General features: G+C 41.8%; 1 protein-coding gene across 1 annotated transcript; it reads left to right on the top strand.

Moving 5' to 3' along the window:
• The first annotated feature begins 866 nt into the window (after positions 1-866).
• LOC103370964 (threo-3-hydroxyaspartate ammonia-lyase) lies at positions 867-12,550 on the top strand. The gene is made up of 11 exons (XM_008300165.1): positions 867-982; positions 4,729-5,056; positions 6,502-6,618; positions 7,715-7,956; positions 8,123-8,288; positions 10,033-10,132; positions 10,287-10,362; positions 10,585-10,710; positions 10,994-11,161; positions 11,282-11,339; positions 12,452-12,550. The coding sequence occupies exons 1-11, from the start codon at positions 867-869 to the stop codon at positions 12,548-12,550; spliced, it is 1,596 nt and encodes a 531-aa protein (XP_008298387.1).
• Positions 12,551-13,882: the final 1,332 nt, after the last annotated feature.

The following is a 13,882-nucleotide window of genomic DNA, read 5'->3' as shown; positions in this document are numbered from 1 at the left end:
ACTGTCACTCTTCGTTTCAGATTTGAAGGCCACACTGGACACCTGATAGAGCTCTGGACTGCCTGCTGGGTGCTGGCAACAGCCAATTTACCTCTTCTCCACTTTCCCTTAAGTCTGTGTTGTCTGGCTGGCTCGCCTCTTCAGATCACTACATGTACTGTTCATTTGTGTTGCTTGAGTTTATCCAGGGAAGTCATTCTCTCCTTTAGCAACATCCTAGATGTTAGCACTGACATCTGACAGTTGAACAGGAATCCTCTGTTGTTGCTCTCTATTTATTTCACAGAAGCAGCTAAAAAAGTAATGCATCTTGATTCTAGAAATGGGAAATCAAGATATAAGTGTTGTTATCTTGTTTGTCACAGAGTTTGTTGGCACAGGAACTAGCCCAAGAGATGTCCTAGACACAAACGCTCCCCTTTTCCCCTTTAGCACACCCTCCTGCCGCACAATCCTTCATTTCTGATCCGCCATCCATAGTCGTCTCTTCTGTGTGGTTGAGCCCCCAGATCACTGCTCCCTAGATAAATCTTAAGTCTGCATCTATCTCCTTAGACCGTCTGATTAGCACTACGTCACAGAACGGGGAAGTAATCCCGGTCTGGGCCTCGGAATAGAGCTCTGGGAGTGGCCAGGCCACTGGAGAGACGCTCCACATCCTCGGTGCATGTGTCCACTTGTAATCCCTTCTTAAATAGCCCCTGGGCAGGAAAAGAGAAAAGGAGCTGGCACAGGGACGTAACGCCGAGGGAGCAGCAGCATTTTAGTGTCCTGTTATCCCTCGGACACGACGCAGCAGCCGGACCAGGAGAGGGATTCACAGACAGACACTTGTTGGACTGTAGGAGGGAAGTCCTTCGGCCAGGATGAACTTTGCCGCCCAGTTATTCTACTCAAGCTACTTGAGCGAGCGACTTGAGCGTTTGTACTCACCCAAGCCTGCACTTAAAGACAGCGAGGAGAATGACCCCTTTTGGCAGAGGTGGGATATTACAGCATGTAGCCCCCCTGGACGCTCCGAACCTCTTCCCTACCTAGATCAGCCTTGTAGTGACAGATCTACCCTAACATTGGAGGTAGCTCTTAGTTCCACACAGTCTTCAGCTACTTCCATTCCTCCTCCATAACCTCTGTGTTTGCAGCCTAACAACTGTAACAACCACATCCTCAGCTCTCCGGTCCTTTCCACTGCCTCCTCCTCTTCCTCCTCACATGGGCGCTCAACAAAAACAATGATTTGTCCTTCAAATCCATGTTTGACTGCTGAAACCCCCCAAATCAAGGTTCTGTCAGTCTCCTGCTCCATCCAGGTCCCTTACAGAAATAGTCTACTCCTTATCCACCCCCCATCTTCTCCTTCCTGTTCTGCAGCTTCTTGCAGAGGAAAGGCACTTCCAACCCTAGTAATCCTGGTAGACCTGCTCCTCTCTACCTTATTGTCTCCCTCTTTTCAGGATATTTGAAAGACTTGGAGAAAGACAGAGAGAAATTATAACTTGGCATTGAGTTAAATGGGTAAATAGTCTCCATTTAAATGCAGAACTGTGGCATTGCTGTGTGTAGTCAAGACATTACATCACATTCAGGGTCAAACATGTTTTTTTAAGTTGCAGCTTTTTTCTGTTTGTCTGAGCTTTAAAAACATTTTTCTTTAGCCATTTTATGCCTTAAGCTGAAAGAAACATTGGAGAGAGATATGAAATGTAGGGAGAGAAACAGTGGAATGATTTGCAGTAAATGGTCATTCAGGAATCAAACCGGGTACTCGCTGCTCAGGGTATTTGCCCTAAGCACTTGATTAAGGTCACTCCCGTGTTTGCCTGAGCTTACGTTGACTGCCAGGGTTAAATAAAATGAACAAGAACCTGAAAAAGTGCAAAGAAAGTTGCTGAACCCGGGCCGTAACGACAGCAAGACTCGGAACAGCACTTACAACGATGCAGCATCAGCAATCAGGGTCATGCGGTGCTGGGAGACATTTTCTTTTCCCAAATGAACGTTGTTCCAGTCGGAAAAGGAAGCGGTGCAGCAGCCAGTTAGGGCATTTAGTCTTTAAAAGGACATTAAGACGCTGAGATAGTGCAGTGATGAAAGCCTGGTGGGCTGAAATGTCTCCTTCACTTTTTGCTTTGTCCTCACTTTTGTTTTTTTTTTTTGTACCATTTTGAAAGAAATGAAGCTATTTTTTTACCATTTCGGCTCTTCATCTTCTCTTTTGATGAAGCTTTTTGAGGCTGCCATGTTGCTCTTTTCGCCCCTTTGATGCCGTTTTTGAACTCTGCCTTTGAAGCGAAGCGCCCTTATCACAGGTGCAGCCTTGGACTTTCCTTATTCACAGTCGTGCTAAGAGCACACTGTGCGCTTGAATAATGGGACTGAAAGTGACGGTCGGACAAGTGGGGCAGAGAGCAGTAATGGACCCAGGAGACGAGGTGAAAGGTCACCGTATTGTTTATGATAGATCATTGTGATATAAATAGAGCGGGATGTTCTCTGCAGAGTGCTGCCACGTCTGAGAGAGTCACACTGTTGTTTGGGGAAGCTGCTCCACCTGGTGGCCTTTTATTGTTATTCTAGCACAATGTACACTCGCTAAAGCACCTTTAGCAGCAGATTCTTTCTTGTTTTACTCTTCTTCTGCTCTATCCGGACCATTACGATGCAGCAAACCCTTCCTCCTACTGCAGATTTTAATACAGCACAATGTTATTCTAACGTTAACCATTTGTGATCTGCTTTAGTAGCTAAGTGAGTGAGTAAATCTCCAAGGTGTGTAATCCTATTATTATGTCTATACCGTGTAAAGGGCCTCCTTATTAACTACGTGGTGAGAGAAACGTCCACAGTTTTATGTAGTGACATCTGACAAATGAGAGTGCATTTGAAAAGGAATTGAACTATTTAAATGAATTGGAATGTTTGATTATACCAAATGCCCATTCACTGAGCTGTTATAAATCAAACCGTCCTGCGTTTAGCCCTAAAATGCCACTTTAATCGCTTGTGTGTCTCCTAAAAAGAAGATCTGAACGACCAATGAATCATAAGCTGACTTACAGACGCAATCTGTCTTAGAGAGGGGAAGCTGGGTTGACGTGAAAGGTGAATTAATTCATCTTGAAGAATGAGGGGACGGTGTTGTAGGGGGGCATGGTCGCGTCCCTTCACTGAAGGGTTTAGGTCAGTTCGACTCCAGATGGAAAAAAAAAAGTAAAATTGTCACATTAGAAAGACTTTTACATCCAAACTCAAATCCAGACTCACTCTAGCAGTGATATCTACTTTATAGTTTTAGTGCGTCATTAAAATGTGTTGAATCAAAAACATGATTTGTATGTACGTGGGCAGAAAGTGTTTACTGATAACGTCTGCCAGGGGCCATGCAAAGATAACCCATAATTCTGATTCATATCGAGTGGGAAAAATCGTTAAAATAAACTGACACAGTTAAGTCCTTCTCTCTGTCGTGCTTCAGGTCTCCTCCCTGCAAATGTTATTGCATTATTGTATTCTATTTTATACATTTATACTTCGTAGGAATATAAAGCTGAACACATGCAACTGTACATTCAGACGTATACAAAGACCCCAATATGTGCCAGCTGCCCATTTTCTGTTTCTTTCTGTTGCTGCTTTTAGCCTTCTGCACTGGATGATAGTGTTTCCGTTCTATAGCAGTCTGTTTGTAGTCTTCATTCTTGTCTGCGTGAGCAAATCGTGAAGTGGATGTTGTGCGTTTGTCATTTCTTTGTCTGTTCATGCATCCTCTGGAGATGGATTCTTTTCTGCTCCTTCTCCAGCAGTGCAGCCTGGCTTTTGTTGCACCCCACTAAAAATACACCTCCATAACTACAGACAGTCTAACAATAACAAGGTCCTCACAGTGTAGTCCATGTGTGAGCTGCTCACTGGTCAATGTAAGTGTGACCAGTGAGGTCAGAATCCACAGTGAAAGCCTATTTACTTGGTGGTGGTCATTATGTGACAAGAAACAGAGCTGCAGGTTTTGGTGAATTTCTGGAGAAGCAAATTGTCTCTTTCACTGTTTTTTCTTCATCAAGCAGCGTGTTATTTTAATGCAGCCCATTTATCCAGCTGCTGCACATCCATAGCAATTTTATGCTCCAGACATAAATTACTGAAAGTTTAATATCTCTAAGTTTGGGCGTCTGAAACATTTTTAATTTGTTTCGAGAGATCCAGGAGATAAACAGAATAGCAGAACAGCTTTTCTTTTAAAAATGTATTCTTTTGTACTGAATCAAGTCTATGAAAGATTTTTTGTGTACTAAAGCTCACACATTTTTACCAAATCTTTTCAAAGCATACCCTTGAATTGTAAATTAGTTTTTTTCAATAGCATGTTCAATAGCATGCCTTCAGACCTGATCCCAGCTGAATCCTTCCATGTGTATAGTGACAGCAACATTAAATGATAAGAGCTCATATTGTTTACTGCAGCGGACTGATATCAGGCAAGCTTGAAGCGTCTGCATTTTGGATTTGGATGGCTTCATGTCATCCGTCATTTCCTTTAAGTTATATCCAGCAAATGTTCATATTTCTGGCAAATATTTTCAGTGTGAGGATGCTGACTAGAAGCACTAAGTTGCTCCCTGTCTAGTCTAATCTGTGCAGTCAGTGTTTCTGCAAAAGTCAGCTTTGTCAAATGCAGCAGATCTGATTCACAGTCACAATCTAATGTCGATTTGTTGTTTTCTTTCCCAGAGAGGAGTTGCATTTGGGCCCCAGTCAGCCCAGTGGCTCCTACAAATGCGGCTCGGTCTGTAACGGCACCGCGGTGCGCAGACCAACCCTCATTGAACCTGAGCGTCTGAAGGACTTTGGTGAGGAGGAACTTCTCAACGGGGATGTGAAGGTCTATGAAACCAAAGTGGTGGGGGGTCCTGAGATCATGCTCATGAACCCTCCCAAAACCAGGAGACTCAGTGAGTTCAGGATTGTCCCCAGACCTCCTATTCAGTACCTCCGCTTTGAGGACATCAGCGCAGCAGCCTTCAGGATCCAGACAGGGATTCAGAAGACACCCTGTACGGTACGCTGGCATGGCATGAGCTCACATGATGGAGGTCAACAAGATGGGTGAACTGTGCCCTCTGTCAGTGAACATAAAGTAGAATAATCAACGTCAACAGGGCCAAAGAATATAGAAGCTTTGTAAAAGTAGAATTAATGATTGAGTTGTTGCATTGGGTTGCATTAGATTAAGTTAGTTCTGTTCAGTTTTATTTAAATAGCATTAATTCACAATATAAGTCATTTCAGGGCGTCTAACATAGCTGGTCAAGACTTTGCAGTATTATAATATAGCAAGTAACCCAACAAATCCAATGAGTTCTTTCCCATTTGGCAGATCCAGGCTCAGGGATGGCGGTCATCTGCCTCAACCGGTTAGGAAAAGTAAAACAGATAAACAGCTCACAAGAGAAAATAAGCACGAGGCGGGTTCTTCAGGTCGGTAGCTGCAGATCAGAAGTGTGTGGAGATATCTGCCCAGAGGACAAAACACAAACTAGAGGAGAGAGAAGACACAAAGTTAATGACATGCAAAGGTGGAATATAAAAGTATGAAAGAGAGGACAGTGGAGGAGAGTGGCTCAGTGCATCATGGGAAGTCCCGGAACAGTCTTGGCTTGTAGCAGCATAACGAAGGGATGGTTCAGGGTCACCTGAGCAGCAGTAACCGTACATTTTATTACAAAGGAACGTTTTAATGCTATTCTTAGAGTTCAGGTGCATTTATTGAAGTGGCTGGCGGGTGTATATATAAGATGTAGTTTTTATAAGAATCAGCATTCTGGTGATTTCATTGAAAAATAACAGACTTCTTCGGTTACTTTATCTCCACTGCTGCCGAAAAGGAAAACTTTAAAAGATGTCAGCTGCTTTGACTTTGTGCAAGGACTATGGATTTTGTCCCTAAGGAATAATTAAACCAAGTGAAAGCTGTTTCAGAGTGCAAATGGACGTCTGACACCTGATTTTTCAGACAGACTTTTTGAACCTATGCCTTAACAAGTCAAAAGGAAGGCTTGTTACTGAACGACAGGAGAAAATGTTAAAAAAAAACTCATTCTTTTCAAATACATTTTTAACGATAAGAGACATGGTGTGAGTCCTGTAGCTCCTGAAATCCCAAAAATGTTCCAGTGTCTCAATAACCCAACTTAAGAAGGTAGTTATAAGGAACAAACAGAAGCGCTGTGAGCCATTACAAGATGTAAATATACTCTGAGTGTTCAATATCTGCCATTTTTTAATGTTTTTATCCAAGTTTCCTCAGATTACATCATTTTCTGTTTATAAGGAGAAGCATGAAGACATTTTTGATTTCAGCAGAAGATGCTCATGGTGATAAAAACTATGTTTCCTAAATGAACAGGCTAGATAAAGTGAATGAATGGATGATACACTTGAGTGTGCCCCTGGCATTAACATTCTCTGCTCAGCTCTGACAGCGCTGCCTCTTTGTGTTTGCAGTACTCCAGACTGTCCAAACAGTACGGGATGGAGATCTACCTGAAGAAGGAGCACCTGCACTACACAGGCTCTGTGAAGGAGAGAGGAGTCCTGTACCTGCTCTCCTCCCTCACTCAGGTAAGCTGAAAGCGAGGGGGGGGATGATCCTTTCCTGTGGGTCAGGTCACTGTTAGTGTTATTTACGTTGTGTGTTCGTGCAGACACACACGTGTTCACTGACCACCGCTGACCCGCAGTGATTAAAATAGCTAGAAGCTTACAAATGCATATATTTGCACGTGTCGGCTGTACGGCTACGAGCAAGTGAGACTGATTTCTGTCGTGCAACAGCAGTAAAGTGGCCAATTTACTAAAACGCTGTACCAAAGTATAATTTTGAGGTATTTGTACAATGTTTCAGTGTTTTCATTTTCTGCTACTTCATGCTTCCACTTCATGCTACAATTCAGAGGCAAATATTGTACTTTACTACATTTATCTAATGACTTTACAAATGACTTTACAAATTTAGTTTAATAACTCAAAATATAATTAGGAAATAAATGATAATGGACTATTACAGATGAACATAAAACTTTATTGACAAGCTACTACAAGCTAAAATAACAACAAAAAAACTGATGAACGCATCAATACATCAGTAATTATATTTCATTATCACACATTAGACTGAACTGTATCATTATATATCCTAAATATATTCTGTATAAGAAGTACTTTTCCTTTTGGTACTTTAAGTAAACTTTGATGCTAATACTTGCTGATATTTAAATTTAAATGCTGAACTTACTTCATGCATTTTTACTTCAGTACAAAGCCTATGTACCTGTTCTTGAACTGGACAGGTCTACCAGTCATGTTTGGTTTTAGAGTCACTCAAAGAATCTTTGTTTGAGCTGGTCTGATGAGGACCAGGGATTATGGCGAATGTGGCAGAATTTTCAGAAACAACCACTGACAGTAGCACGAGACAAAAGTTATTATAACACATAAATTAATTGTTGATATTAGTTGTAATTGTGTGTTATTGGGGCCAAAAAAACAATGATAATGATAAAGACCAAGGTTTGTCCTGGCTCAGTGCATCATATTTTAGACACTAGAAAGGTATTATGTACTATTGTTAGCCTTTAAATCTCCTTCACTCTCTGCAGATTGTTTTTTCTATTGACTTTCACTTCTTTATTGACGTTTGCTGTGTGTGTCCCTCCAGGAGCAGCAGAGGAGAGGCGTGATCGTGTCCACTGACTGTAACTTCTCCATGGCCGTGGCTCACCACGCAGTGGAGCTGAAGGTCCCGGTGTTTGTCATCATGCCGTCATGCTGCTCCTCGCCCCGTCTCAGGATCTACAGAGACTACGGCGCCATGGTCATCTCCTACGGCAGCACCGGCCACGACTCCCAGAACCACGCCCGCCATCTGGCCAAAGAGAATGGATACCTCTACCTGGAAGAGTCAGTGTCTTGTTAGGGTCATGATTTGTAGAGTTGTTTGTAGTATAAACAGAGTTGTCTGTAGTATAAACAGTATTTTGCCACACTAGCAGCTACATATTTGTATACAGTACAAAACACTGTCCCCTCTGTGATAAGTCCTGTTTCTCTGTTTGCTGGTGGCCAGAGACGAGAGTCCAGCGTACCTGTCAGGACTGGGCACTGTGGGCATGGAGATCTATGAACAAGTACCCAAACTGGACGCAGTGGTTATTCCTGCAGCAGGACAGTACGGTCTACTGGCTGGAACAGCTGCTGCCATCAAACACCTCAACTCTCAGATTCTTGTCATAGTAAGTAGATGCTGTGAGGTTTGACTTTAGTAAATAATAGAAGCCAGATATATAACTGTATGTATCTCTTAGCAGCCTCTAATCTTACGCCAGTGGTCAGTGGTACTGTTGGTGCTGTTTCTAGCTTTTTCTGTACTTTTAAGTGAAAAGATGAGAAAGTGTGCCTTTCATTCTCATTGGATTTCTTTAACAAGATAAATATATTTGCATTGCTCCACTGTCTTCTCACAGCTAAAACTCTGAGGGCTTTTTCTCTGTTTACACTGGAAGCACAGAAAAGCCCTCTCCTTCTATTTTCAATCAGAAAGAAATATCCTTGTGTACAATCAAGCCAATTTACTGCCACTTTGACCCAGTAATGGTTGTTACAAAATGCAGCACACACACATACACACAGACTGATTAGAGCTCCCAATCTGCCCACAGATGATCCAGTTTTTATGACAGTGATCCAGCCAAGGTTTCACTTTTATTCGTGTTAATACTGAGCATTTAGCATCACATGTCACTGCAGTGGAAAATGTGCTTCGTCTGCAATTTTGAAACGCACTGTGTGTGGAGCATGTAGAATTACATGTTCCAGTTCTCTGTACATTACATTACACTTCTATCATAAAAGGTCAGCGTAAATGAGGGAGAATATGGCGATAAGGATTTTTGCAAATAAGGCATGAATCAAGAAAACAATGGCTCACTTGTTTGGTTCGCTGCTTTTTATTAGACCTGCATGGATTGCCATGATTTTTTTGTTTTTTTTTACAGACTTTTCTTTTAAGGCGACCACAAAATTAACATTTCTGTTGTTTAGTGACAATTAATAAAAGGACAGATGTTAACCGTGAACACGATAGTCCTATCAGCATCAACTGTACTTTGTTTATAGTGCTGAGTAGCAGCTGTTAGCATGGAGACATGCCAAATTAAGATAGTATACATGCCAAATTTGACTTCTGACAAAACCTCAGCACACTAGCACAGTCATTTAAACATGCTGATGTTAGCATTAGCTAAAAGGACTGTTGTGATGGGCGTTGTGACTGCAACAGTGGACTACAACGTTGAAGCTTGCTATCTTGCTTCTCTGAAACGGGACATAACAAGTCAGGGGTGGATCTGACTGAGAACTCGAGGACTCTACGCACAGTGATATGGTAGCGATCAGTCAATCACAATGTAGCCCCTCCCTGGAACATTTTCAGCTTTATTGCCTTTTTTCCTTCAAGTGGAGTCACAATTTTTTAAAACATAGCACCATGTTTGATTCCAAAAGCCTTGAAACTAACGACTGAGACCATAAACTGATTACAAACTGTTTCCTAAGGTAACAGATCAGGTAGAAGTAGAGTCATTTTCCAATAGTTTTCTATATAATTGGATTTCTGTTTTCAACCGGTGCAGTTGCCCTCTGCTGGCAGCTGGAAAGAATGCAGGTTTAAGTCACTTCCTGACACAGTGTGACATCTCCATACATGTCTCTTGTGATTGGATCTCACATCCCTCCTCTATATGTAACTAAACATGTAAATCATTTCTGTTCGCAAAGACCAGATGCATTGTTTTAACTGGCTTGCACTGCTTTGTCTGCCAAAAATTCAAGATACATGTTAATGCCCGGTGTGAATAAGCCTTAGTGCAGCTTCATACGGCTGCTAACATGGCCATAAACTCTTAACGTTGATATTTTTGTGATGATTCATAATTGAAAACACTTAGAAATAATAACTGAATGGACTTTCTTCACCAGGGAGTTGAACCAGAAGGTTTTCCTCTGCTGCTACAATCTCTGAAAACAGACGGCCCAATCAAAGACATGCACAGCAACCCCAATAAGAAACTTTATGGAGGTAAACTCATAACTTTTCTTTATCTTCCAAACCTTTCGTGCAGGATTGTAAATGTAGAATAAAATTCTTTATTATGCACATTTCTCCTGTCAGAAGCCTTTCAAATTACTTCCTGCAGTGAATGATTATGTGACGATCTTCTGTCTGTTCTCAGATCTTATGGAGCGCTCGCTTGGTGTCAACACTTTCCACCTGGCAAAGAAACTGGTAGATAAAGTCATTTCTGTCAGGTACAGCATCTCCACGGCACATTTACACTTCAAAGCTCCCTTTGAAAGACTTTTCTCGGAAATCAGATATCGACTGTGTGAGACAAACACGTAGTTATGAGCTAGTTTTACATCTTTCTGTAAAATAATCATGTCTTGAGGGTATCGTGAGCAATATTGTTAAAAGTCTTCTCTGCAGTATTCTAGCATTTAGGTATCATAGAATTTCTTTTCTTTGCACAGTGAGGAGGACTCTCTGGTGGCGATGCTACGGTTTCAGGAGTTTGAACGTTCCACTGTGGACACAGAAGGCGCCATGGGACTGGCTGCCATTTTGGCTGGACAGCTACCAGAATTGAGAGGCAAAAAGTGGGTCTGATGTATTAATATTGTGCTTCTTGAACTCTATAGAGACCTTTTCCTTGTTTATCCTCCTTCAGAGAAGTCAGAGTTCAGCAACAGCAGTCCTGTGTGTCTGAGACCTAGTTTTAAAACAGTGTGAAAGCCCTTTGTATCGTTTTAAATATAACTCTGAGGGCTGAAATGTTTCTCTTAATGCCTGAAAAGCTGACATTCTGGCAATACAACAATGTCAGCAGTGCTAATCCTTTTGGCTGCAGATAAAACAAGCCTCCCTCTGTCTGTGCTGTAGGGTGGCTGTAGTGGTGAGCAGCGCGAACATGGAGCTGGAGCTGGTGAGGCAGTGCGTGGACCGAGCCCTGGTGCTGGACGACCGGGTCAGTAAGTTCTCGGTGCAGCTGGGAGAGTGGCCCGGAGACATGGCCAAGCTGCTGGACGTCCTGTCCAGAGAGGACGTCAGGTAGAGTCGGCACCCATCCGCTTAGAGAGATCTTTGCTCTGCTGCTTCATGCTAAATCTGTTTTAACATCGCCCGGAGAAGCCTTTAATTCTTCCCCCTCGCTTGTCTTTTTCCTTCCAGGTTGCTGGATGTCTGCCATCGGAGACACGGCGACAAATCAGACCTCTTCAAGGCAAAGGTAGGCGACTAAGCTCTCCTCTTCACCTCAATCTGTTTCTTCCTCCTCTCCAATCCGCTCATCGACTTTTCCTTCATTGCCGTTGAAGTCTTGGCTTGGAGTTGTCAGGGAGTTGGCGGGAATTAAAGGGCCAAAAATACAAATAAAGAAAAATAAAGAGATATTTACGCAGCTTCTTTGCGTCGTGGGAAGAGCTTTTTCTTACACCTCAAGAAACCTTGGTACCACTTTCTTACGAGGCACCCTTCATAAAGTTCAGTTATTATCTGTTATAAATAAAATAAGAACTAATTGGGGTTGTCAGTTTGTAAAAGGTCACTTGGCTGCTGATTTATCAACAGCTTACTTTTACTTTTACTGTATATTTGATGGTTGAAGTTGCCTAGTGATGACTCATTACTTTTTCCAAATAGAAACGTGATGGCCTGTTGCTAATGATAACGTCAGTATTTATTAATGGATGATCAATATCCATATATGCAAATATGAACCATATAAAAATAGTTTATAGCCATTACTATGTACATCTGCTACTATTTATATAGCAATTTACAAATTATACCAGTTATACCATTTACACAGAGTTACAAATAAAGAAATTGGATTTGTTATAAATAAAAAGCACCGATGCTGACTTCTGTTCTTTCAGGAGTTTTGCTGCTACAGCTTTATGTGCTCTGATATGACCATTAGCTTTACACACTACTGATGTGTAACTGGCATTGCTGAGTCAGTTTGCTGCCTTTATGGCCTTTCACCATCATCCTGTCATATTTACGCAGTCAGCCTTTAAAAGGTATTTTTTAACTTCAGAAATTTGTCCAAATTAAATTTGTAAGAAAACTGTCTGATGAATCCTCTTGGACAAACTGTCTTATCTTGGTAATAGCTCTGCTGTAATCTCTACTGTTCGTAAAACCTCATGAAACTGTTGTGTTGCACTGCAGCCCAGCAGAAATGTCTCATTATCTCCTGGCTCTGCAGTCTACTCTGACAAACTGTACTGTTTATTCACCGGTGGTGTCAAAAGGTGAAAGGTGTTGCATAATTAACAAGCAGCCCTCTCACTGTCCTAATTAGAGCTAACTGTGTGTGTGTGTGTGTGTTGACAGGTGGAGTGTGTGGTGGAAACCAGGGATAAGACACAAAGCTCTCAGTTGCGCAAGACGCTGAGCGAGCGCTACCCTTCTATATGCTGGCTGGGCCGGTGATCACAACAACATCATGAAGACGAAACTCAGCGGAAAATTGAAAAAGTTTTTAAAAACTGGAACGACACAATCATAAAGGATGAGAGACGACTCGTAAACACACCCTGTAACGTACACCCCCGTGATACACAAGCTGCGTTATGTGAAACTCATTAAAACAATGCTTGTTCAGCAGTGTGAATACAGAAAAGCCTTGAGATTATAGAGCAAATATTAATTATATTACTTCTATTACTTACGCTGCTATTGTTCTTGTTTATCATGGCACTGTAATTACAGTAGAGTGGTTAGACTGCATTCAGAGGATGAATCTAGTTCTTGCAGACTGTGAATAGGACGCTCTGCACTAGCTGCAGGTTGCAGATAGATGCAGGCTTTAACCCTCCAGTACACAATATCCTGCTCCCTACAACACCAGATATGAGATATATTTTTCCATGAATGTTTTTTAAAATGCTGTATATATTTCTGTATTTATACTGTCCAAGGTGGTAGTATCAATCCAAGTAAAAGTGTTCTCCAAATAAAACTGGACAAATCATCTTTTTGCTTTTGTGATATTTGGGTGTAAAATAGTTGGGAAAAAAAATAGACCCAGCATACATTTTTCCTCATGCTAAGAGTAAAAGTGACAGAGGATGTGAAAGTAAGTTGCGTCTACACTATCCACCCCTGATTAATGGCTGCAGACAGGTCTAGTGGACACTGTGCTGTTTAAGACGGCTTAATGCTCTTAAGTTCATAAGCAGAGGACATGTTGACCTCGTGCTGCTGCTTCAGTCTCATTCAGCTCACGTCACACTTTTTATCTGTATCATATAAACACCATCTCACTGGAAGTCATTAAACAACAATAAGGCATGAGATTTTTAAGTCCAAGATGGAGTAGGGCTACGATATGCAGGAGAAGTGAACACAGTCCTGTGCGACATCACTTTAATGCCAAATGATTCAAAATTGAACTATAACTGCATTATTAGGGTCCGAGCACCCAAAAGGGTGCAAAGACCCTATTGGAACTGCTCGGATTATTATTATTATTCGTGCCAAAGACACGAGTTTTTGAGGCCCTAAACATACTCGAAAACTCACCAAAATTGCCATGTACATCAGAAAAATTTTATAATTTGGAAGAACACTACACACCTCAATAGAAAAATTGCTCCACAGCGCCACCTTCTAAATTGTCAAAAGCACATTTGGCCTAGAGCTACGCAATTTTGTAGGCATATAGAGCAGGTCAGGATGAATAAAAAAGTCAGGGCCAAGTTGTAAAATGCAACACGGCTCAACGGCGCCCCCTACAATATTTCAACAGATTCCCATTGGGGC

This window comes from Stegastes partitus, unplaced genomic scaffold, assembly GCF_000690725.1.
Source record: "Stegastes partitus isolate 25-593 unplaced genomic scaffold, Stegastes_partitus-1.0.2 Scaffold1505, whole genome shotgun sequence".
Classification (NCBI taxonomy): domain Eukaryota; kingdom Metazoa; phylum Chordata; class Actinopteri; family Pomacentridae; genus Stegastes; species Stegastes partitus.
Note: the sequence above shows the minus strand (reverse complement) of the source record. Positions and strands in the feature narration are given on the sequence as shown.